This window comes from Urocitellus parryii, chromosome 6 (assembly GCF_045843805.1).
Source record: "Urocitellus parryii isolate mUroPar1 chromosome 6, mUroPar1.hap1, whole genome shotgun sequence".
NCBI classification, from domain to species: domain Eukaryota; kingdom Metazoa; phylum Chordata; class Mammalia; order Rodentia; family Sciuridae; genus Urocitellus; species Urocitellus parryii.
Window position 1 is genome coordinate 28,262,543 of NC_135536.1, and position 24,751 is coordinate 28,287,293.

General features: G+C 38.1%; 1 protein-coding gene across 9 annotated transcripts in view; it reads right to left on the reverse strand.

Moving 5' to 3' along the window:
• The window catches only part of Znf410 (zinc finger protein 410), a 39,777-nt gene that overhangs the window by 7,864 nt on the left and 7,162 nt on the right, over positions 1–24,751 (reverse strand). For 7 of the 9 annotated variants that reach the window (XR_003301884.2, XM_077799675.1, XM_026401210.2 and 4 more), the window contains 8 exons: positions 23,225–23,443; positions 21,500–21,691; positions 17,842–17,992; positions 17,015–17,196; positions 12,976–13,065; positions 5,411–5,536; positions 3,862–4,002; positions 2,333–2,460 (listed from right to left, as the gene is read on the reverse strand). Coding sequence is in view for 8 of the 9 variants with exons in the window: in XM_077799675.1 (XP_077655801.1) it covers positions 2,333–2,460; positions 3,862–4,002; positions 5,411–5,536; positions 12,976–13,065; positions 17,015–17,196; positions 17,842–17,992; positions 21,500–21,691; positions 23,225–23,443 (1,229 nt within the window). In the remaining variant the exon portion in view is untranslated. The remainder of the gene's footprint in view (positions 1–2,332; positions 2,461–3,861; positions 4,003–5,410; positions 5,537–12,975; positions 13,066–17,014; positions 17,197–17,841; positions 17,993–21,499; positions 21,692–23,224; positions 23,444–24,751) is intronic. The other 2 variants (XM_026401237.2, XM_026401262.2) reach the window with 2 other exon arrangements.

Consider the following 24,751-nt stretch of genomic DNA (forward strand, 5'->3'; position numbering starts at 1 on the left):
CATGATCGATAATAGTTGCCAAACTTTTACATAACCTATAAGTCATTTTGGGGGGTGCAGAGTAGGTACCAGGGATTAACTTGGGGGCACTTGACCACTAAGCCACATTCCAGCCCTATTTTGTATTTTATTTAGAGACAAGGTCTCATTGAATTGCTTAATGCCCCGATAATTTACTGAGGCTGGCTTTGAATTAGAAATCCTCCTGCCTCAGCCTTCTGAGCCGCCTGGGATTACAGGTGTAAACCACCACACCTGGCTTACAAGTTATTCTTAAGACTAGTAAGAGAGTGAGTGCTATCATGTGCCTCCCAATGAGATGTAATGGGAAGCAAGAGCATCACCTGTAAAATATTCTTGTCAAGGCAGGAGGGGAATGAATCTAACTAAACTTCTAAATGTAACTATAAGTGTTTTTAGGAAACCTTGTAAAGAAATTAAACAAAAGTACATCAGCCAAAACTAGAATTCTTAAGGGAAATTCTTCAGGACAAATAACCCAATTCCTTAAATAGCTAACGATACTATAGGGGAAGGGGGGAGTAAAGGTAAGGAGGGGATTATTAAGGAAAATTAAGAGCTAAATTAAACATATGGGCCTTGTTTGAATCCTGATTCAAGTAAATAAACTATAAAATAACACTTTCAAGAAAAAAATAGAAGAACATGAACATTTGAAATACCAGAGGATATCAATAAGTTATAATTTTGTTGGGTTTGGTAAAGATAGCTATTTCTGAAAGTCCTTGTCTATTAGAGAGTATACTAAAAATTTACAGATATGTCAACAATTTGCTTTAAAATATTCCAGCAGAAACTCAATGGCAACAACAACAAAGATGGGGGGGAGTTTAAAAAAGAGTATAAAGTTAATTACTGCAAATGAATGACAGGTACATAGATTCACTGTACTATTATCTCTTACCACACTCCCTGAAAACTTCTGAAACATGTATTTGAAAACAGAAAAATGAAGAAGGGCAAAAATGAAGGAGAAAGAAAAAGCTCCTAAGGTGAGACAGATAATTAGTTTCAAAGCAATAACCTGGAAGAAGTGACTTAAGATTGAACCAATGATTCCAGTAGCAAAACATTCAAAATAATAGAATCAAGGCTTTGAAAGGGTCACAACAATGAATGAACAAAGAAAGGGCCCGGCAGAACATTAGCACAATGCCCAGAATCCTGTGATCCTGGGGATCCCAAGGAATATTTTACAACAATTGAGAATATTCAATATAGAATGCACAGTTATTTGAATAATGTAGAAGTTCACTGTGGCAAAATTATAATGAAAGGAAAGAGGGGGAAAAGAAGGGACAGCACTGAAAAATAAACTAATAGTTAAGTTTATTTTAAATAGCTAAGGGATCCAAGCTACTTAACTTTTGCCAAAAGTTAATACACAGCCAGGTGCAGTGGTACACACCTATAATCCCAGTGACAGGGGAGGATGAAATAGGAAGATCACAAGTTCAGGCCAGCCTGGGCAACTTAACAAGACCTTGTCTCAAAATAAAATTAAAATAAACTTGTGTTGAAGTCATGTACTCACATGACACTAGACCAATAAAATATCCTAAGATTTCAGAAGCCTGTCTGATTCCCATTCTACTCTTTAGGTCTCAGCCAAGACCATAGAGTAGGAACCTAAAATCAATCTGAAACACCTCCTTAATTTTAATTATTCTCATTCAACAAGCAACTGAACACATTCCTTTATGCCCAGTTGGCATAGTATGGCACCTCTTAGACTATAACCAGAGCAGGTGAATGTTAATTATTTTGAATTGTTTTGTTACTAAGCTTTTTTTGCTCAAAGGTTTGTTCCAGGATGTTATTTCCTTTGGTACTGGGGATTGAACCCAAGGTGCTCTACCACTAAATTACCCCAGTCCTTTATATTTTTTATTTTGAGACAGGGTCTCACTAAATTGCTCGGGCTTGCCTGTAACTTGAGATCCTCAGGCCTCAGCCTCCTGAGTTGCTGCGATTACAGGCCAGTGCCACTGCACCCAGTAGATGTTATTTTCTTTATACAATAAAAACAGTATCCACAATGAGGCAGAAAATAGTGGTAACAGACATATTAAAGAATATACATAAAGGAACTCTAAAAGTGAGAGTCCCAGCTGTGACAGAGTTATCTCCCAACTCACAAGACCCTAATACTCAAGTTCTTAGCAAGCGAGATTTGCTTAGCTTAAAGGAAGAAACTCCAGTCAAAGTTGCCAGGAAATGGAAATTATAAAGAATTTTTTCAGTTCCTCTAAACTAGATTCCCAATCACTCTCCACCATAGAAGCAAAAAAAGGGCAAGAGACAGTTTTACCTCCTGCGGATTTACTGCAGTTAGAACAGAAACTTCATATGACTGCCTCCCTGACTGCATGGTCACCAAGTGATGTGTCACATCAGGCACTGAAGACAGGGGACGTGGGGATCCTTCAGTGAGCACCTCTGTGAAACAGAAAAATGAATCTTCAATGAAAGGTAAATTCTCAGATATACCTAATGCCTTTCAATAAGAAAAACTCTAAAAACTGTTCTGTGAAAAAGTGAATCCCACATTCCTATATTTCTTCAAGTTAATTCCTGCCTGATAATCAATACCAGTGAAATTTGGAAAGTATTACAAAAGAAGGATGAAAGAAAAAGAATTCTTGATGCAGAAACTGATAATTTTTCAACAAACCAATTTAGAGTAATATGGCTTTACCACTGTTACTTGGACTATAATGGGGTATGAAACAGGCCAAATGAAGTTCAGGCAGGCAAATCAGGGAATCTGACCAGCCCTTGCAACAGTCACCAATAATACCAGTAGTGCAATACGTGCAGGTCCAGAACTTAAGCTAATCCTGGCTTCAAAGTTCTCACTCAGTGTGCCTTCCTCAGAGCTGGCAAAGGAGCTTCATGCAATTCCTGTGCCTCTGGCTTTGGTTATCTACTCAGATTATTCATGAAACAAGAGGAGGCATACTGTGGTAGCACACAAGCCCCACATGGGCTCCACACAGAAGTTACACAAACACAGTCACACCCAAAACTAAGATATAAATACCTAAAACACAGGACCTCATACTAAAATATAAACTAGTGAGATCACCATAAAAATCTTCTGGTAACAATTTACAGAGAAATCACTTAGCTCTCAATTCATTTATCCTCTATGTGTTTTGTGGCTTACACTGCTCTTCCAGACTCTACTGAATAATTTAAGGCTTAGTGATACACTCTCTTTCATTTACTCTATCACAAATGGATTTTAAGGTCCCTATTCTACTTTTATTCTTTCCCATGGTGCCAGGCACACAGTAGGCACTGAATAAATGCATGCTGACCTCACCTGGTAAGTTTTTCAGAGAAGAGGGCCTGGCCTGTGTAACTTGGGTGAAATTTCTATACCAGAGAGGAGCAACTGTTTCCTAGAGAGCCCCTTTTTTTTTTCTCCAGAAGATATGGCTTTTGAAGGTATGGAGAAATTGCTTTATATCTCCTCTGTAAAACCTGGTTATGTTCTGTTTAAATGTTTTAAAAGTTAAGTTCTTCCATAACTGCAATAGGAAAGACAGAAAGAGTTGGCCTAGGATGCTAGGATTACAGATAATTTTCCCTTTAAATTTTTTTTTCTTTATCTTTGGAGTACATCATCTTCAATGATTTAAAACAAAACAAAACAAAACAAAAAAAACCCTCAAAAAATCCAAAAAACACAGATTCACTATCCACCCCAGTGAATAAGAACACAAATGCTACTCAATCATACCATAGCTACTCACAAGAAATCTCCATTCTTGAGTCAACCCATTCCTTAGCCTCAAGTTGCAGCCTTTCCCCCAGGAGAATTACAAGTCTTACCATCATCAACTCCCAGGATAGAATTGGTATTTGGTAGATTCAAGGTCTCTCCACCAAGGCTGGGCTGGGAATTCATAGACACCAGGTTTTTACTGGGTACTGAAGCCTCTTCAAGCAAACTACTGCCCATTAGTGGCTCAGCTGCACAGAGAATAGGGTGTGAGAGACATGCAGCAGTCAATGCTAGGCCAGGTCCTCATCTTCCTTCACAAGGAAGCTAGAAGTTTTATCTATATCTTGGATGCCACATCCCATTTCACCCATTTTCAGGAAATGAGAATAAATCTAGAAGGGAAGTTGAGTATTAGGGATAATATCTTGCTCAATATCTAAAAAAATAGCATATGAAATGGAAAGAATAGATACCCAGAAAGAAGTACTTGGAATGAATAATTAGTTAAGGAAGACATGAAAAAGGAATAAGAATAAAAAGTTATTAAATTAAAGATAGGGCAAAAGACATTCAAATGATATCTAAAAAACATTTAAACTTTTGTTATACGTAAATCTTTTATTATATGCTTTTCAAATGCTGGTTCATGGACCAGAACTAGTTACTCACTAAGGGAACTTTTATGGTTTTTGTCAGGTGTTTTTTGAGACAGGATCTTCCTATGTTGCCCAGGTTGATCTCAAAACTCCTGGGCTCAAGTGATTTTCCCACCTTAACCTCCCAAGTAGCTGGGAAAAACAAGCAAATGTTACTAGAAGAACTTGTATTTATTTATTTGTTTTTTGATGATGATGATGATGATGATGATGGTGATGATTTTCCAGTGCTAGGGACTGAACCCAGGGTTTGATCACAACAGACAAGAACTCTACCCACTGAGTGATACCCCAGCTCTTAGGGGAACTTTTGTGTGTATGTGTGATATTAGGATTTAAACCCAGGGCTTCATGCATGAAATGCTCTACCTCTGAGGTAACTTCCAGCCCTTTTTAAAAAATTTTGACACAGGATCTCACTAAGTTGCCCAAACCAGTGATCCTCCTGTCTTAGTCTTCCACTTCTCTTGTGCATGCATCACTGTTAACTGTGTTGGGAAATTTTTAAAACTACAGATTCTGGGATCTTAAAATTATCTCATTTTCAAATTCCTTTGTTTTGTATGGATGAAGACAGGAAAATGAGTAATAAGAAAATATATGCTTTAAAAAATGCCGGTGACTGGGCATGGTGGTATATATCTGTAATCCCAACAACTTGGGAGGCTGAGGCAGGAGGACTGCAAGTTTGAGGATAGCCTCAGGATATGGACAGATGCTCAGAAACTCAGTGGACCATGTCTTAAAAAGGACTGAGAATGTGGTTCAGTGGTAAAGCACCCTTGGGGGAAGGGGAAAGGGGGGGTAAGGAAAGGAAAGGATACAGAGTACAGATGATTGTATTATATAGCTATGTTTGGAAATCACTAGTCCGTCAAATAAAACCAGGTCTCTCTACCTGAAACATTATCAGAAAATCTCCAGACAACCAAGCAGGCCAGTGACTTGGCTCTCTGAACCTAGAAGACACAGTCCTCCATTATGTCCCCACCCTCCTCACCAGTTTGCTCCTGTTCTTGATTCACAGCTGCTCTCAGCTGCAAGTGATGCTTTCTCATGTGTACATTTCTGCTCCCACTCTGAGAGAAGGTCTTCCCACAGACTTGGCACTGATGAGGCTTCTCTCCTAAAACAAGGATTGGGTTAGACAGGGCAGCCAAAAAGATGGGATGCAATTCTGATGGCAAGAGAGTAGACTGAAGACTTAGATGAAGAGGGTCAGAGTATGTTAAACTAAAAACACAAGAGGTTACTCCTCCCATTCCCCACCTTTGTCTGCCTCTTAACTTTTAATACATGGGGAAATCAAGAAGGGTCAGCAGAAAGGCTCAGCATACTCATTACTTCAAGCCTCAGTCCTTTCTAGATCCACTGTACTGTGGCCTTCTGAAACAGCCTCTTCAGTATAGGATCATGGCAACCACATGAAGTATTTAACCAGCTTCCTTGGTACCATAGACCAAATTCAGATTGCTCTATTACCGAACTATATCCCCATCCCTTCTTATTTTCTGAGACAGGGTCTTGCTAAGTGGCCCAGACCAGGTTCAAACTTGTGATCCTCCAGCTCAGCCTCCCAAGTAGCTATGATTACAGTATACACTACCACACCCAGCTTTTACTTTTCAGATAGCCATCAATGGACCTCTAGGACATGTACCCTCCTCAAGCATTCCAACTCTGGGTTTATAACATCCCCTGAACCTATTCCTTGCCGCCTTAGTGTTGCCATGTGGGGACTGAGGCCTAGCACTATCAGATCCTCTGATATATTTTTTCTTTTCTTTTTTTTTTTTTTTTTTAAAGAGACACTAGAATTGAAGATTTTTAAGTAAAATCTTCCAACTTGTAAATACTAGGAACAAATTTACATAATTGATAAAAACACTATGCAGCAATTTTCATTGCTTTTGACAACACAAAAGTTTACAACTTTTGAGGCAGGGAATCAGACATTATCTAGAAAAATTACAAATGTATTTGTCCTTTGATCTAGGAATTCGACTTGTAAGGTGACCTATTCCAGAGTTACAGTGGCAAATTGTTAAACATCTATGTACAAGGTTATTCACTATAGCATCATTTTAAATGGCTAAAGACTAAAGACAATACAAAATTCATCAGAGAGTGACTGAATAAATTTACAGAATATAAGCCCGGTGAAATATTATGAACGAATCTACAAAAAGGAATAATGAAAATTTCTATACATTAGATATGGAGTGAATCCAGGAAGTACTGTCAGGTTAAAACAAAAATATACATAACTAGGCCTGGGGATATAGCTCAGATAGAGTGCTTGCCTTGCATACACAAAGGCCTTGGTTTAATCCCTAGCACCACAAAAAACAAACAAAAATATATATACATAACTACAGAACTATACACATACTATGCTACCTTTGTGTAAGAAAAATGTGTTCAGAAACTACTAGCCCATCAAATGAAACCACGTCTCTCTACCTGAAAACATTATCTGGAAAATCTCCAGATAGCCATCAGAGACTAATCGAATAAATTTACAGAATAACCACATCCCTACGATGGCTACAATCAAAGACAAAAACAAGTGTTGGCAAAGTTGTGAAGAAACTGGAACCCTCATACACTGCTGGAAGGAATGTAAAATGGTGCAGCCATTTTGGAAAACTGGCAGTTCCTTAGAAAGTTAAACAGAATTACCATATGACCCAGCAATTCAGCTCCTAAGAACATACTCAAAAGAAATGGAAACACATTAATATGCTAAAACTTGCACAGAAATGTTGATAACAGCCTTATTCATAATAGACAAAATGGAGGGGGCTAGGATTGTGGCTCAGTGGTAGGGCACTTGCCTAGCACGTGCGAGGCCCTGGGTTCGATCCTCAGTACCACATAAAAATAAATAAATAAAATAAAGAGATTGTGTTCAACTATAATTTAAAAAAATGGAGTACATCCACACAAGGAAGTATTATTCATTCATATTAAAATTCAGTGTGAATATATGCTACAATGTGAATGAATTCTAAAAATATATGCTAAGTGAAAGTGGTCACAAAATGATACATATTGTATAATTTTATTCATATGAAATGTATTTTATAGAACAGGCAAATCTATACAGACAGTAAATTAACAGTTGCCAGGGGATGAAGGAATAGAAAAATGAGAAGTGACTACCAGTGGATAGGGGGATTATTTTGGGGATGATGAAATATTCTAGAATTGAATACTGATGACAATTGCAAAAATATGAATATACCAAAAATCACCCAACTGCACACTATTTAAAAGCGGTAAATCTTATATGAATTATATCTCAATTATAAAAAAATTGTATGAGGGAAATATAAAAAATAGATGTTTTTGTTTTTGTTTGCAAAAGGAAATACTGGCCAAAAGAGAAAAAACACCTTTAAGAGCCATGCACACTTGCACATGTCTGTAATACCAGATAATTTGGGAGGCTGAAGCAGGAAGATCCCAAGTTCAAGGCCATCCCAGCCTCAAGACCCTGCCTCAAAATAAAAAATAAAAAAGGTTGGAAGTGTAGAACACCCTTGGGTTCCACACTCAGTACCAGGGGAATAAAAATCAAGAACAAACAAAGAAAACTAGTCCCTACATAAATTAAATGATTTTAAGGAAACAAGATTACTTTATTTCAATAAATTAGACAACTTACATGAAATAAATTCCTAGGAAGATAATTAGAAAAACTGAACCAAGAATAGAAAATATGAATAGATCTATAGCAAATAAACTGAATTAGTAATTAAAAGTCTTACTCCAAAGAAAAGCTTCCTTCGTGAAAGTTTAAATATTAGTAAAAGTTTAAATATTTAAAGAAATAATACTAATCCAACACAAATTCTTCTAGAAAAGAGAAGAGCAGACTTATCTATTTATATTTTTGTACTATCCCTGATATAAAAGCCAGATAAAGACATCATCAGGGGCTGGGGATGTGGCTCAAGCGGTAGCGCGCTCGCCTGGCATGCGTGCGACCCGGGTTCGATCCTCAGCACCACATGCCAACAAAGGATGTTGTGTCTGCCGAGAACTAAAAAATAAATATTAAAAATTCTCTCTCAAAAAAAAAAAAAAAAAAAGACATCATCAGGATGAGCTGGAGTTGTGGCTCAGAAGTAGAACGCTCACCTACCATGTGTGAGGCACTGGGTTCGATCCTCAGCACCACATAAAAATAAAATATATTGTGTCCACCTATTATTAAAAATTAAATATTTAAAGAAAAAGACATCATCAGGAAAGAAAACTAAAGACCTCATGAATGTACATATAAAAATCCTTAACAAACTGTTTTAATCCATTTTCTGTTGCAGCACAAAGTATCTGAGGCTAGGTGATATATAAAGAAAAGTGGTTGATTTAGCTCACAGTTTTGGAGGCTAAAAGTTCAAGATTGAGCAGCCCCATTAATCTGGCCTCTAGTGAGTGTCAGACTGGCTGTTTTAAAACACTGGAGGTAAACCAGCCTTGTACAGAAGGGGCCAAGTGTTCGGGATGGCCTCATTTTATAACAACTCCCAAGAGAACTAACACTGTCTTCCCTCTGGAAGACAAGCATCAATCCCTTCCAAGGGCAATGCCCCCAGTGACTTCCTCATTCATAAAAGTTCCACTACATCTTAACATCACCCTAGAGGAACAAACCATATCCAAACCATTACACAAACTATGAGAAAATCAAGTCTAGCACAATATAAAAGGGATTATATACTATGACCAAGTGGAATTTATTCCAGGAGTACAAAGTTGGAACCACAAAAAAAAAAAAAAATCAATTAATGTATCACACTAATGCAATACAAAAACAGTCATCTCAGTGGACATCAGAAAAGTGTTTGTCTGGAGCTAGGATTGTGGCTCAGTGGTAGAGCGCTTGCCTGGCATGTGTGAGGCCCTGGATTTGATTCTCAGCACCAGATATAAATAAATGAACAAAATAAAGGCCCATTTAAAAAAATAAAGGAATCTCTTTAAAAAATAAATATCCATTTTTAAAAAGGCATTTGTCAAGACCCAACACCCATTCATGATTAAAAAAAAAAACAAAACTCTGAAACTAGGACTAGAATAGAAGTTTCTCAACTGTTAAAAACATGGGCTGGGGATGTAGTTCAGTGGTGCAGTATTTGCCTAGTCTGTCTTAGGTTCAATCCCTAGCACATGAAAGGAGAAAGTGGGAAAAGGATTGAGGGGAAAGGTGAGATGCAGAGAGGGAAAAAAAATCATGTAAACAAAACTACAGTTAACATTGAACTTAATCATGAAAGGTCAAATGCTCTCTGAGACTGGAAATAAGTCTGCTCTCACCACTTCTAAATAACATTGTACTGGAGGTCCTAGCCAGTGCAAAAGGCAAGAAAAATAAATTAAAGGTATACAGTTTAGAAAAGAAGTAGTAAAATCATTTCAATTCTTATGTGACACAATTTCATACTTAAAATATCCTAGGAACCTATTTTAAAAATCTACAAAAACTCAATTGTTATTGATGTTTCAAGGTCAATATAATTCAATTGTATTTCCATATAGTAGCAATGAACAACCCAAAAATAAAATGAAGAAAATGAGCATGAAAAAATAAATATTAAAAGTAATCAGAGCACCAATTCCTTATTTTGAAAACTCATAATTAAAATATTATGTGCAAATGATCAAACAAATGTGCTTACTTGATGGGGAAGAATATCAATGTATAGAAGAATTCCAGCTAATGTGAAAGGAATAATAGAACAAGAAAAATCAACATTTTATAATTCCTAATGAAATAACAGATTTGGGCATCATTCAGGAGTGAAATTATAAGAATAGAGAACTTTACAAAGCAGGCTGTTATCACCTGAAACCACTGATCAATTGTGGATTCAAACACTGTGTGCCTCGTGATGTGGTACAAAATGAAGCACACAGAACCATTCATGATAAATTCTTGCCAAAAAACTGAATCTTTGAAACTGTTAGCGTTTAGTTCCATTCACAGGAAATATAAGGAAACAAATGACATAAAAGGAAGCTAACCAACAAATCTAGAATGTGGAATGTTCTAAAGGACCTAATTGACTCTGTTCTCAACAAGTCTATGAAAAAAAAAATAAATGAATGTAAAAAGATCTAGATTAAAATAGTGCAATATTGGACTTTGTTGAATCCTTATTTAAACAAACCAACTTTAAAAGTCATTTTTGAGGTAACTGGAAAAACTGAACTTGGACTGAGTGTAGCATGAAACCAAAGAGTTAACTGTTATTGCAAGAACATGTTTTCTTCATATTTGTGTACGTTTGACATAATTTTACATAAAATTAAGTAAGATAAAACACTCTACAAGCCAAGCAAAACACATCAGAAGTCCATATTCTGTCCGTAGGATAACAATTTGCCTGGGGCTGGGGATGTGGCTCAAGCGGTAGCGCGCTCGCCTGGCATGTGTGCAGCCCGGGTTCGATCCTCAGCACCACATACCAACAAAGATGTTGTGTCCGCCGAGAACTAAAAAATAAATATTAAAAAAAAATTCTCTCTCTGTCTCTCTCCCCTCTCTCACTCTCTCTTTAAAAAAAAAAAAAAAAATAATTTGCCATGTCTACTTAGAATTATCATTAAAAAAAAAAAAAAAAAACTGCTTTGCCCTAAGATCTCAACTCTGAAGTTTATATCCGTGGTTGATTATACCTCTCCAAATCCCCTGTTCCCTCTGAACTGCCTTAGGGTCCTCATTATAAATAACTTCCAGTTCCTTCTCTCCACTTTTCCTGTACTGGATTTCTTTTGCTTCCCATGGACATTCATCTCAAAAATTATCTGATTCCATTCTAGAATCTCTCTCCACCTTGAGTTCACCTTTTCTTGGCAAATCTCTGCTCTGAAAAACTCTCCATGGCTCATTTTCTCCAATGTCCAGCTTTTAAATTGTTGACTTGGAGAAAATTCCATTAAATCTGAACAGGTCCATGAAAAAAGTCATTCCATCTATTCTTAGCTGTGTCCTCCCCCTCGCTGTTATTTCCCAATCCTTTTATTCACTCTTATTAGTTCATTTAACAAATTCCTACCATGGCTGGGGCATTTTCCCACCTCTAAGACACACACAGGTTAGTCTATAGGCTCTTCCATTATCTCTTCCAAGGGTTAGACCCTTCTCTTTCTTAAGTCAATAGTCTTATCCTGCGGCTTCTATTTCAATATTACTGTATATCCAACCAATTGTGGATTTGGACAAATTATTCCACTGAGTCTCTATGCTCCTGCCATTCCCTGGAGCAGACTCTTGACCAGACTAAAAGAAACAGTTTTCTCATTTCTTCCTGTTTCAATTTAGCTTATCCATCACTGCCAGAATAACTTGCAGTAAGCTGAGTTCTCATCAGGCTGTATCTATGGCAGGCTCCACAAACTCTCCTTCCTGGCATTCTAGGTCCTTTTAAAACCATCTTTCCAGCCTGCTTCCAACATAATTTACCAAGTCTCACAGGAAACAGTCCCACTAAAATATAGATTTCTCCCTGAGCTATACCTGACTTTGGATTGGGAAGATAGGGAAGACAGGAAGGAAAAGAATATCACTTTAGCTTTTTCTATTGAGCTCAAAAGGACTGGTTGGTGTAGAATATTTTCAGATATTTTGAAAGACATTGTTAACAGGGAGAACCAGTCATCTGTGTAGAATGAGAATATTGACAGAATTACGGGGAATTAATTTAAGAATACAAAATGGAATGGATCAATAACTCTCTTTTCTACACTAATGGCAACAAGGTTGTAATTGCCAAAGGCATCGTTTCTATAAAATTGGTGACTGAAACAAGATAAAACCCACACCTTCTCAGAAGGCTGTAATATTACTGGTATGCTGCCACAGACATCAATCTTCCTTCTTTCTTCAATAAAAACATCAGTTCCTATGGGGATGGGGTCGTGGCTCAGGGGCAGAGTGCTTGCCTAGCATGTGTGAGGCACTAGTTCGATTCTCAGCACCACTATAAATAAATAAACGTCCATCAACAACTAATAAAATATTTTTAAAAAAATCAAGTCAGTTCCTAGTCCATGTTTGATATAACTTAGGAAGCACCCAGCACAGTACTAACTAAATTTACTCATCTTCTTAGAAAAGGTCTGGATTAGAAAGTTCCTCAGTGACTCAGATAAAAATAGATTCCCCATCTCCCATTAATTATAAGACCCTTTGAGGGCTGGGGATGTGGCTCAAGCAGTGGCGTGCTCGCCTGGCATGCGTGCGTCCTGGGTTCGATCCTCAGCACCACATACAAACAAAGATGTTGTGTCCGCCAAAAACTAAAAAATAAATGTTAAAATTCTCTCTCTCTCTTTAAAAAAGTTCTACAAATGAATGAGGTTTAAAAAAAAAAAAAGACCCTTTGAATGCAATTATTAAGGACCCTGATTTTTATTTAGTCAAGATGATGGGAAGTTGTATGTACCTTTAAGGTAAACAGTTTGTTTCTTTTTAGACTTTTTTTATACTACCCCCTACCAACCTTTTGTCTTTTTACTATTCCTGAAATATACAAATGGCATAGGTTCACATACCTGAGTGAACCACCAGATGTTTTCGGAGGCTAGAATATTCAGCAAAGGAACGGCCACATCCTTGGGCTTCACAAAGGAAAGGCTTCTCTCCTAGAGGTAGAAAATGAGATAAAGACTCAGTCTTCTGATGACCTTTCTACTACTCTCTTTTCCCATCAACTTTGTTTTCAATGATTTATTCATTCTGATTTCTTTGGTTCATGCTACATAATATCAATCAGATAACTTAGCAAGTGTTGCCTCTCAATAATCTAGTATATAGCCTAAAAGATAGCCATGCTTTTTCCCTTAGAAGGGCTGCCTCTGAGCCTCATATTTCCTTTTCCCTCCTAGCTCAAGGGCTGATTCCTCTAGCTTTAAGAATCCCATCCCTTCTGATGACATTTAAAGAATAAATTTGGACTGGGGTGTAGCTCAGTGATAGGGTGCTTGCCCAGTATGCACAAGGTCCTGGGTTTGATCCCCAGCATCACAAAACAAAATAAAGCCCCCCTGACACACACACAAAAACAAGTTTCTATGCTGTCAGGATTCTTTTTAAGACTCAGATCCATATTTTAGGTTTAAAATAGACATTATACAGCCTCATTCCATAAAACAAAGGAATGAAGAGATATTTAGTCATAGGGGTGAAGTTTTGTCGAAGTAGTCATATCCACATAGTTGTGTTACGGATGATCTATTTTGTGTTTTTTCATTATTTTTATCTTCTACAATATTACTTTGTTATTTTTTAAAAAAATCAAAGCTGGGGGCTGAGGTAAAGCTCAGTGGTAAAGCATTAATTCACCTAACACATGCAAAGCCCTGGGTTCAATTCCTAACACCATATGTTAAAAAAAAAAAAATCAAAGGAAAATAATAATTTTTTATACTACTTTTGCAACTTCTTGTGAGTCTATAATTATTTCAAAATAAAAAGTAAGTGCTGGAGATGTAGTTCTGTGGTAGAGCATAGTATGCACAACGCCTGGGTTCAACTTTAGGGCTGCAAAAAAAAAAAAGTGGGGGGGGGGATAAAAAATGAAGCCTCTATCCTCCAAGGATCATAGACTAGTATAAGAGATAAACATACTCATAAATAATTGTGATAAAGTTCATGAATGAAAAAGTGCTATAAGCATTTAGAAGGGAAGAAATTTTGTGTGTGTGTCGGGGGGAGGTACAGAGGATTGAACCCAGCCAGGGGTGCTATGCCAACGGGCTGCAACCCCAGCCCTTTTTTATGTTGAGACAGGATCTCACCAAGTTGCTTAGGGCATCTCTAAATTGCTCAGGCTGACTTTAAACTTGTGATCCTCCTGCCTCAACTTCCTCAGCCACTGGGATTACAGGCATGTGCCATTGCGCCCAGCTGAGAAGGGAAGGAATTCTAACTGCAAAAATTTTTTGAAAGATGATGAATTTCAGCTGAGAAGGATGGAAAGGAATTTCAGGTACAAGAAATAGTGTGAAGAGTGCCTTGAAACAGAGTGCCTGAGATAAGTTCAAAATCCATCAAGTGAAGCTGGTATGGTAACAACACATGCACTAGGTTGCAAAGCTCCGTGTTCTTATCCTTTGCAATCAGCTAATCCTAGCAGGAGGAGCAGGAGTGGGTAGCACTGCTCTTGGTTGTAGTGTTCTTTTAGACAATACCACACAGTTAATTTGGGAACTGGAGTAGTCTCTAACTTTTTTTTTTTTTTTTTGGGGGGGGGTGCTAAGCATGTGCTCTACCACTGAGTTATACCCACAGTCCTTTTTAATTTTTGAGACAAGAGTCTTGCTAAGTTAGTCCAGGCTGGCCTTGAACTTGAGATCCTCCTGCCTCAGCCACCTGAACAGTAGGCATTATAGGCTTTCACCACCATATCCAACTACCTATAATTTTTTTGAATGCTATCTGTATAGTAGTACCCACCCCAGAAAGATAGATGCTCAAAAAGATGCTCAATGAAGGAACAATATGCTAATACCTTTGACAAAGGTCATGAAAATAGAAAATTTTAATAATAAGGTCAAATGTTTAACAAGATGAACTACAGAAATATGAGGATTTAGAAGGATTCTACCTCAGAATATAGAGGTAAGGAATCTCTTCATCAAGCTAACCTAGGGGACACAACTTATCTATTTGGAAACTGAGAGGGCCGTGATTTTACTGAGATAAAAGACACGGAAGAATGAAGAGGAGGTTCAAGAGGCAATTCAGCATAATGGTTAAGAAAGAACATGGGCTTTGCAATCAGCTAAACCTAAATTCAAATCCTAATATTACCACTTATTAATAAGGGGAAGATAATTTATGTCTCTGAGAACTGGCTTTTGATCTTATTATATGAAGATAATACAACTTCAAAAGATTATTCTGAGGGTTAAATGAGATAACATGAGTTTAACAACTCAGCATAGCTCTTGGCACACACTAAATTCAGCAGCTTTAAGTATTAACATTATTGCTAAAAAATTATCTCAAAGGCCGAGTTGTCAGGATTTGAAAATAAAATCCTTGGAAGAGCTTTGGAGCCATATCATAATTTAAAATCCAACTCTGCCATTTCCTACCTATAAGATGTTGAGCAATTTATTTAACTCTCTAATCTTCTGTTTCTTTATCAATAAATATATTATTTAATGTTATATTGAAAATTAAAGGAATTAATGTGCATATGGTTGGTACATATTAAAGTGCCTCAATAAAAGCTTGTATTACTATATTAACTATTATTAAGACTCAGATCTGAACGGCAAATTATTCAATTGAGGTTTGAGATTATGAGAGTACAATGAGAAAAATGAAAGAAAACTGAAATTCTGAAATTGGTGAGCAATAAAGACATTAACAGAGAAGAAGGCTAGCAAAAGTTACAATGAAGGGGAAAAAAAACATAGGTGAAATAAGGTCATACTTTAATGTAAAAAATGTTTGAAGATGTTCAGTGTTATCTCATGTTACAAAGATGATGAGCAGCAAGAGGATGAAGTTTCTGAATTTAACAATGCAGGCTAGTAAACTCACTTCTTAGCTACTCAGCTGAATGGTTTTCTTATTCTTTTATTAAAATTGCTTTCTTGGGGCTGGGGTTGGGGCTCAGTGGCAGAGCACTTGCCTAGCATGTGTGAGGCACTAGGTTCAATCCTTAGCACCACATACAAAAAATAAGTAAAATAAAGGCATGCTGTCCATCTACATCTACAAAAATTTTTAAAAATTACCTTCTTGGAGCAAGTATAGTTAACTTTCTCAAAAAAGCTGAAAAGAGAACTATTCTGCCCAAAATAGATTCAGAGGTTATATCAATCTAGAGACTCATGCCTAGAAAAATTGCGGCTTCAGCTCACGCTTCACCTTTAATTGAACCTGCTATCACTTCAAGAATGCAAGTATGAACAAACAAACAAAGTGGCAAAAAAGCAGAGAACAATTATACTTCCTCAGATGGTCATCTGGGTTCAGTGCTTATGTTTTGGCAACAGACTAGCACATGCTTGAAAAATCATGTGGCTTGGAAAATCACCCTTAGATTCTTAGACTAAGAATCAAGGAATCTTTATTTTGCTCTCTTGACACCAACATGCTATTTGACCTGGAACAAGTTACTTTCCATTCTATTTCCCATGATGTGAGGTTCTCTCAAGAAAGTAAACTCCTTAGAAGTCGCAGATTACATCTTTTGTATTTTTCTCCACTTTGCCCTATTTAGTGTTCTGTATGGTTTGTGCCACTCAGTGTTACTGTCCAAAATACAAGAGGTGCAGTGTTCAGAAAAATCTGAAACAGACTGATTTTGTCCATATCTCCTCACATTGTTCCTGAGAAGGTCTTATATCTCTTCCTACCATTAGGTTCCTAGAGGCAGAAATCAATACTATCTACTCCTCACATATAGATAAACTTTGATAAGTCACTGTATGAATTAGAAAGTACTGCAAGGCATTTGAAAAAAGAAATCACATCTTCAGAGTTCTAGCAATAATTCTACCCCTTCACTTCTATTCCCACTTGAGTCTTTCCTGAGGATAGGCAAGCAAGTGCTCAGCCCAGGGTTGCACACACCTGTGTGGATGCGCCGGTGGTTCTTCAGGTTTCCAGCTGTAGTGAACTGTTTACCACAGCTGGATTCAGGGCACATAAAAGGCTTTTCCCCATTGTGGGTCCTCATGTGCACCTTTAGCCTCTGTAGCACATAGAAGCTTTTCCCACAACCTTCTGCAGGGCAGATGAAGGAGCGGTCATTTCTGCAAAATTAATTATATAAACAACAACACCTGGAAATACTCTTTAATAGAGATGACAAGTCAAAATTTCTATTGACTCTCAAGACAGAAATTAAACTCCAAACCTGAATATTTCAGACTTAACCTGAAGAGATTGTTAAAATTACAGATGCCCAACTTCCTCCCAATACTAATTTCCTAGGTTTAGGGTAGGAGCTTAGATTTACGTATTATATTTTAAATTCTCAAACTGTGTTTTATAATGAGATTTGAGAATTCATACTTTTAAAATATTCAGGTAACAATCTTCTTTACATATTTATTAGGAAACAGGTAAATTAAACAATGCAAATCTTTCTTTAAAAAAAACAAGGGGCTGGGTTTGTGGCTCATCAGTAGAGCACTTGCCTCATATGTGTGAGGCACTGGGTTTGATCCTCAGCACCACATAAAAATAAATAAACAAAATAAAGGTATTGGGTCCATCTACAACTTAAAATATATATATATATATATACATATTGTGTGTGTATGTGTGTGTATATATAAGTTAGCTGGAGCCCCTGCTTCAATTTGTCAATTCCTTTAATTTATTAATTCAGGGAACAAGTTGCTCTAAAAGCATCAGTGTTCTTAAGCTCCAAATGAGACCTCAGAATTGCTCACCGATGAGTTTTGAGGTGGTACTTGAAGTGAGCTGGCCACACAAATGTCCGGTCACAACCTTCAACTGTACACTTGAGCTTCTTTTCCACTTGGGGAAGTGGTCCAGAATCTTTGGGTTGTCCATCACCAGAACCAAGGTGGACATTTTCTCCTGTAACAGAATCATGTATTTACAACCCAGGGAAGGATGCTGCTCCAATACTGAGGTTCAAATAGTAGAACTCATATATTTAACTCCTAGTGATTTTTTTTTGTTGTTGTTGTTGGTACTAGGGATTGAACCCAGGGATGCTTAACAACTGAGCCATAGCCACATTCCCAGCTCTTTTTTACTTTTTTTAATTTTGAGATGGGGTCTTGCTAAGTTGCTTAGGGCCTTGCTAAGTTGCTAAGGCTGGCCTCAAACTTGCGATCCTCCTGCGTATGGACTCACTGGACTCACTGGAATTACAGGCATGCCCCATTACACCAAGCTTCTAATGATAATTAATCGGATATCTATCTTCATCTTCTCCACTTCCTCTGTACCTGTTTTAGAACAGAAATGAGGGTGTTCTAGATCCTCTTCCCCTTATTCCAGAGAACTACTGACAGCTATCATATTTTGTTTCACAAAACAGGGCCTCTTTGACAAATGTAGAAAATATCCAAAATGGTTTCCCATCAGAAATCTCAAAATGTAGAATTAAACCTCTTTTTTATTATATACATTGGTGGGGAAACAAGGAGATCAACACCCAAAGTGGGATGCTATAGAAAAAGCTTAAAAGTTCTGGGCTGGGTAATAGCCAGGGACAGTGGTGCACATCTATAATCCCAGCAACTCAGGGGGCTAAGGCAGGAGGATCATGAGTTCAAAGCCAGTCTCAACAACTTATTGAGACTCCATCTCTAAATAAAATATAGAAACAGGCTGGGGATGTGGCTTAGTGGTTAAGCATCCCTGGGTTCTATCCCTGGTACTGAAAAAAGTTAGAGATAATATCTACTGGCATAATGTTTAATAGAATAAAAGGAGGTGAGTGGTAAAATGTGCCTTGATTTGTTTTAAATGAAAATAGTTCATTAAAAACTTGTATAAATTCCACATTAGTAGACATTATTCCTTTTATTTCATCATCTTCAAGACACAGTTGGAAGCTGGGAGGATGGTGCACACCTGTAATCCCTGCCACTTGGGAAGCTGAGGCAAGAGGATCAGAAGTTCTAGGTCAGCCTTGACAACTTAGTGAGACTGTTTCAAAATAAAAAATAAAAAGGGCCAGGTATAAACCTCTGAGTTTAATTCCTACTAACACACACACACACACACACACACACACACACACACACACAAAAGATTTCAGTGCTAAAGCTTGGTTTGTGATAATGAGAATGCTGAATCATGTCGTCCTAATATCTGTCACAGGTTTATGAGAAAAAACAGAGTCAGACCTAAAACAAAAAGATTAATGGCATGTTACATAAGCAAAGATTTTATGCCTTTTGGTAGTGGTTTGAATATATCCATGGTTCTCAAGCTTTAACATGCATCAGAACCAAGTTTCTGATTTAGTAGGCCTGGAATGGGGCCTGAGAGTTTGTATTTTTAAGTTGCCAGGTAATGCCAATGATCAAGGGTCAATGTTTTGAAAATTACTGGAGAAAATAGCACAAATTGCAGGCATGCCTAACTTAAAAAAAAAAGCATGAAATCCATCATAGCTAATTGTAAAATTGCCATGAGCAGCCATTTAGTTTTAATAAAACATCATCATCCGCCACACTGACTTAATATTAATCTTGTTTTATTGGTTTTATAGTTTTATTTGTTAATGGATGAAACTTTTGATTTCACGGTGGTATAAGAGCTCTAAAAGCTTACACAGAACTTTTGTTTTTACATATCTAAAAACATTGTAATAAAAGCAATTGAATATAAATTCAGTATTTCACCCCCTCTAAAATGTGTTCTCTTAGTGCTGAGGGTGTAGCTCAGTGGTGAAGTGCTTTGCCTAGCGTGCACAAGGCCCTAGGTTCAATTTCTAATATTGAGGAGAAAAAAATTGGTGGTCTGCTGACAGCCTGCCCAGGGAAATAGTTTTTGAAATACAGAACTTTTTTGCTAATGGGAATAGAAACTGTATGGAGGCAAGGAACCTATATGATATCCCCAAGGTCCTGTCCCAGCCTGAGTGGCCTGAAGTTTCATCTGACATCTGGCCTCTTTTAAGAGCAAAACAAGCAAGCATACCACAGAAAGAGGCTCTGATGGAAGAGTTTGCAACAAAGACAAAGGGGCAACAGAGTCCTCAAGTTTCCAGAGGTAAGAGGGAAGAAAGGAGTCTTAAGTGGACTCAAGACTTCCTAGAAAAATGTCACTAAGCCAGGAAGGCAGAAATATATTGTCTGGGAACCATAGGTTCAGCCATAGGTTCACAAACCTCCTGGCTCTTGGCAAGAGTTGGGAGACAGACTATGAAGCCTCAGAGGAAAAAAAAAAAAAAAGCCTCAGAAAAGTTGTTCCCAAAGCCTCCAAGCTGAGTCCCCTTCCTTCCCCTCTCCAGCACTGGGCCCCATCTGGGAAGGAGGCATATCTGCCCCTCCTTCAGTGTCTGAGCAGCATCTACTTGGCAGCTCTCTCCAGACCCCTGATGTTTTAGGCCTTCAAACTCTTGACATATGGATGTTACTATCTACCTCCAGCTCTGTGTGGGACCCAGGAATCTGGCTCCCAAGATCACTGTTCTTCAGTAACCCAACGTCACATTAGGGCTCCAGCACATTCCCTGTCCAGTTTCTCCCTTGCTCAGAGAACACAGGTCACAACTCCTCAAAGCTTCCATACTACCTTTCCTGTAGGTTCTAAGGTCTCCACAGGCCCAAGGCACTCACTTTTGTTTAATGAGTTCTACTAGACAGGCTCTGGGCTTGAGTCCAGACATCAGCCCCCCAAAACCCAGCAGAAGGGCCCTAACTTGCACCTGCTGGTCTATAATGAGGGAAGCCCATGACCCTGTCAAGGCCCAGAGATGGGGCATTAACTCCCCTCCCCTAAAGTTGCTCAACCCCAGGGATACGTACTGCCTTAACTGCCCGGCTGTTCTGTGAGATCAACCTAGCAGGTGACTAAGGTTTCAAGTTCCCACACTAACTTCCATCTGCTTTGCCTGCTCTCCTGCTTCAGATTGCTAGGCCCCTGGAGCTGTCTATAGACTCCCTATGCACCCCAGCCCACACCAGCAACTCTAGAATTGTGCAATGGCCTAAGTGGGGACTGAAGAATGCAGGGTCTGGATAGGAGTAGCATAGGGCACTGTGCAAGGAAATAAGGAAGGAGTTGCTGAGCTAAAACCCCAGGCTCACCAGGGTTGAGGGCAAGTGACTTTACTACTCCTGAGCCTAGGCTGGGTGGTGGTGGTGGTATGTGTTTAAGAAAAATTGATCTGTATATTATCTGAAATAGAGAATTAAAAATACTAATTTAGTCGATTCTGCACACAAATCTGACATGGCCAAGTTATCTCACAGAAAATAAGACAAGCAATTTATACATTTCTAGCCTTCCATTCTCATTAATAAAATAACTTGGATTATATACAACTCAAAATATAGCCCTTACATTACCACAATCTCTTTGCATAGAATAATGGTGAAGAAAATGCCATGGGAGTCTCACCATTGCTGCTGGTTTTTGCACTCTTTGCTAGTTGTGCACGAGTAGCAGCAATCAAACTGTCATGGGCCAACTCCTGAACCCGGAGGAACCATGGAATGCTACTGTCCGTGCTCTCACTGGAGAGGAAATCATTCCCTGAATCCTCTGCCTCATCTTGTACAAACACTAAGTGCTCAGCTGAAGAGCCCAGACCTGAAGAACAAAAGGACATATGAAGGTTAGTCAACAAGTAATCCTTCTGTTTGCCCTGGCCCAGAAACTCTGTATCCTGAACCAGCTATTGGAGGTCTTTGCTTCTTACCTTAAGCTTCTGTGCTCACAGATGATTAGGCTATCACTTCCCTACTCTCAGGCCACAGGCTTATTGTTACCTTGCCTCCTTCTGTTTCAGAGGCAAAACTGTTCTTCCTGGCAACCAGGCTAACCCCCACCTCTAATATTCCAACCCCACTCTTCAGTCATCCTTTTCTGTATCCTTCCATTTTTGTTCTCTCCCATTTCCATCCTATTCCTCTCTACTGGACAGCTTTTCCTTCTAGCCTTTAAATGTGTTCTAACTCAAGTTTCTCCCATCTTTATTCTTTAAAATAATAGAAAACCTTAAGTGCTTTTCTAGTTATTACCTGTTTCTTCAAAGTCAAGTTTTGTGAACAAGTGTACCCTCTAACTTGTGCATCCACTTTCTCACCTTCCATCTACTCCCCATCTCTTTAATTCTGTCCTCTATATCCACACTACCCCAATAACAACTGCTCTTGCTAAAATATTCAGATATATACTTCATCTCACTAGCCCATCCTATAGTATTTGGCATGATTTAGTATCTTTTCTCCCTTAAAACTTCCCTACCTTGGTTTCCTACCCACTATTCTCTCTCAGTTCTCTTCATCCCCTTCCAGCTGTTCTTTCAAGTTCTTCTTGTTGCCCTCTTAAATGTGTGGGCTTTTCCCTCACAAGGTTCCAGGCTTGCCTTTTTTTCTGTTCATGCATCAATCTTCTCTTGAATCAAAGAGAAAATTGTTTCATACATTTCCTGAATGCTAATCAACACCTAAACTACTTATTTCATATGAGACCTCTCTAGAACTCTGGATTCCTGTGTCTAGCTTTCTGAAGAAAACTTCCTCCTAAATGTTCCTTCAAAATCTCAACTTCAGGGTCTGGAGTTGTAGCTCAGTGGTAGAACACTGCCTAGCAAGTGTGAGGCACTGGGTTCAATCTTCAGCACCACATAGAAAAATAAAATAAAGGTATTATGTCCATCTACAACTAAAAAAAAAATTTTTTTAAAATCTCAACTTCGGGCTGGGGATGTGGCTCAAGCGGTAACGAGCTTGCCTGGCATGCACAGGGCGCTGGGTTCGATCATCAGCACCACATAAAATAAAGATGTTGTGTCCACCAAAAACTGAAAAATAAATATTTAAAAAATTATCTCTCTCTCTTTAAAAAAAAAAATCTCAACTTCAACAGACATAAATTGGAATTTATCATCCTACCCCATACCCTGTTCTTCCTATGCTCAACTGTATCAGTAAATGGCACCATCTAATTTCCCAAACGAGATATGTTTAAATCATCCTAGAATCCTCTCTCTTGTTCTACATGTTCATTTTGTCACCAGACTATGAAATTTCTGAAAAATAATAAAGCTTCTAGTGAAATATGTCCCAACTCCAATTTTTTCATAAGCATGAGAAAAGTTCAGAAAAGGATAAAGAATACCTGCTCTCGTTAGGTTAAGAAGAATAAAAGAAGTGCTATCACTTGGCTGTAGATCTTGCAACAAACTAGGAGACTCTGGAGTAGACAAAAACTCTGGGGACTTCTGTACAGTCTGAGCCCTCGTCTCCTCTCCGTCTGGGCCCACATTCACCTGAAGGCTTCTCAGTACAGCTGATGAAGGGACCTCCTTGGAGGAGTTAGTATGATTTGGAGCATCATCTAGTAAAGGGAAAACACAGCATTACCTCCAAGGAGATCATCATTTTGAAACAGTGTCTAATACCTATGTAACATCTCTTAGTATCTAGCACCCTATAAAAATAGTGTTCTCATTTTACAAATACAAAACTTGCCTCAGAGAAAAACAGAGATGGCTTTAAAGGTAATCAGATAAAATGTGAAAAACAGATTTCTCTTGACACCTGACATAGCTAATAGCCAATAATCTGCATTTGGACATTACAGAACTTTGTCCTTTTTGAAGTCAGAAATCAGAACTTTTTCCTTAAAAAAAAAAAAAAGCTACATTATGAATGTTAAGGGAGGATCTAAATTTTAAACCTTTTTCTTAAAAGTTTAACTTTTTAGTTCACTTTTATAACATGTACACGACAGTTCTGGTGGAAGGGGAAAAAACAGCCTTGGAATCAAAAGAAATCTCACAAATTTATTAATATGTTTCATTATATAATTCTGGGTTTATACTGAATGTAAAGAAATAATTCAGGGCTGGGGGTGTAACTCAGTAGTAGTGATTGCCTAGCATGCACAATGCCCTGGGTTCAATTCCCAATATCTCTAAGAGAAATTTTTTTTAAAAAAATTCAGATTTGACCTCAAGAACTTCATTCTATCTGGATCCAGTGGCACCCACCTATAATCCCAGTTACTCAGGAGGCTGAGGTGGGAGGATTGCAAGTTCAAGGCCAGACTGAGCAACTTAAGAGAGATCTTATCTCAAAATAAAATTTTAAAAAGGGCTGGGGTATAAGTTCAGTTATAGAGCACTTGCCTAACATATGCAAGGCCTGGATTCAATTTGCAGTACTGAGGAGGTGGGGGTGGGGAACACACATACATGACACTTTGTTCTAAGTGATAGAAAAGAATTTCCAAAGGTTTTGGTTGCAATATAATGAGGAAACTGCACTTCAACACTGAAGTATCCAATATTTTCAGAGGTTTTAACATTTTTTAAAAAGGCATGTATCACTTCTTCCTCTTTTAAATAGGTAACAAGATTATAGAAATAAATTGGGCACATGCCAAAATCCCAGCAACGGAAGGCTGAGGAAGGAGGATCACGAGTTTGAGGCCTGCCTCAGGAACTTAGTGAGGTCCTCAGCAACTTAGAAAGACCCTGTCTCAAAATAAAAAATAGAAAGGGCTGGGATGTGGTTCAATGTACCTAGGTTCAATCCCTAGTACCAACAAAATGAAACAAAACAAAAATAAAAGTGAACAATATGGGGGCTGGGGTTATGGCTCAGTGGTAGAGAGCTCGCCTTGCATGTGCATGGCCCTGGG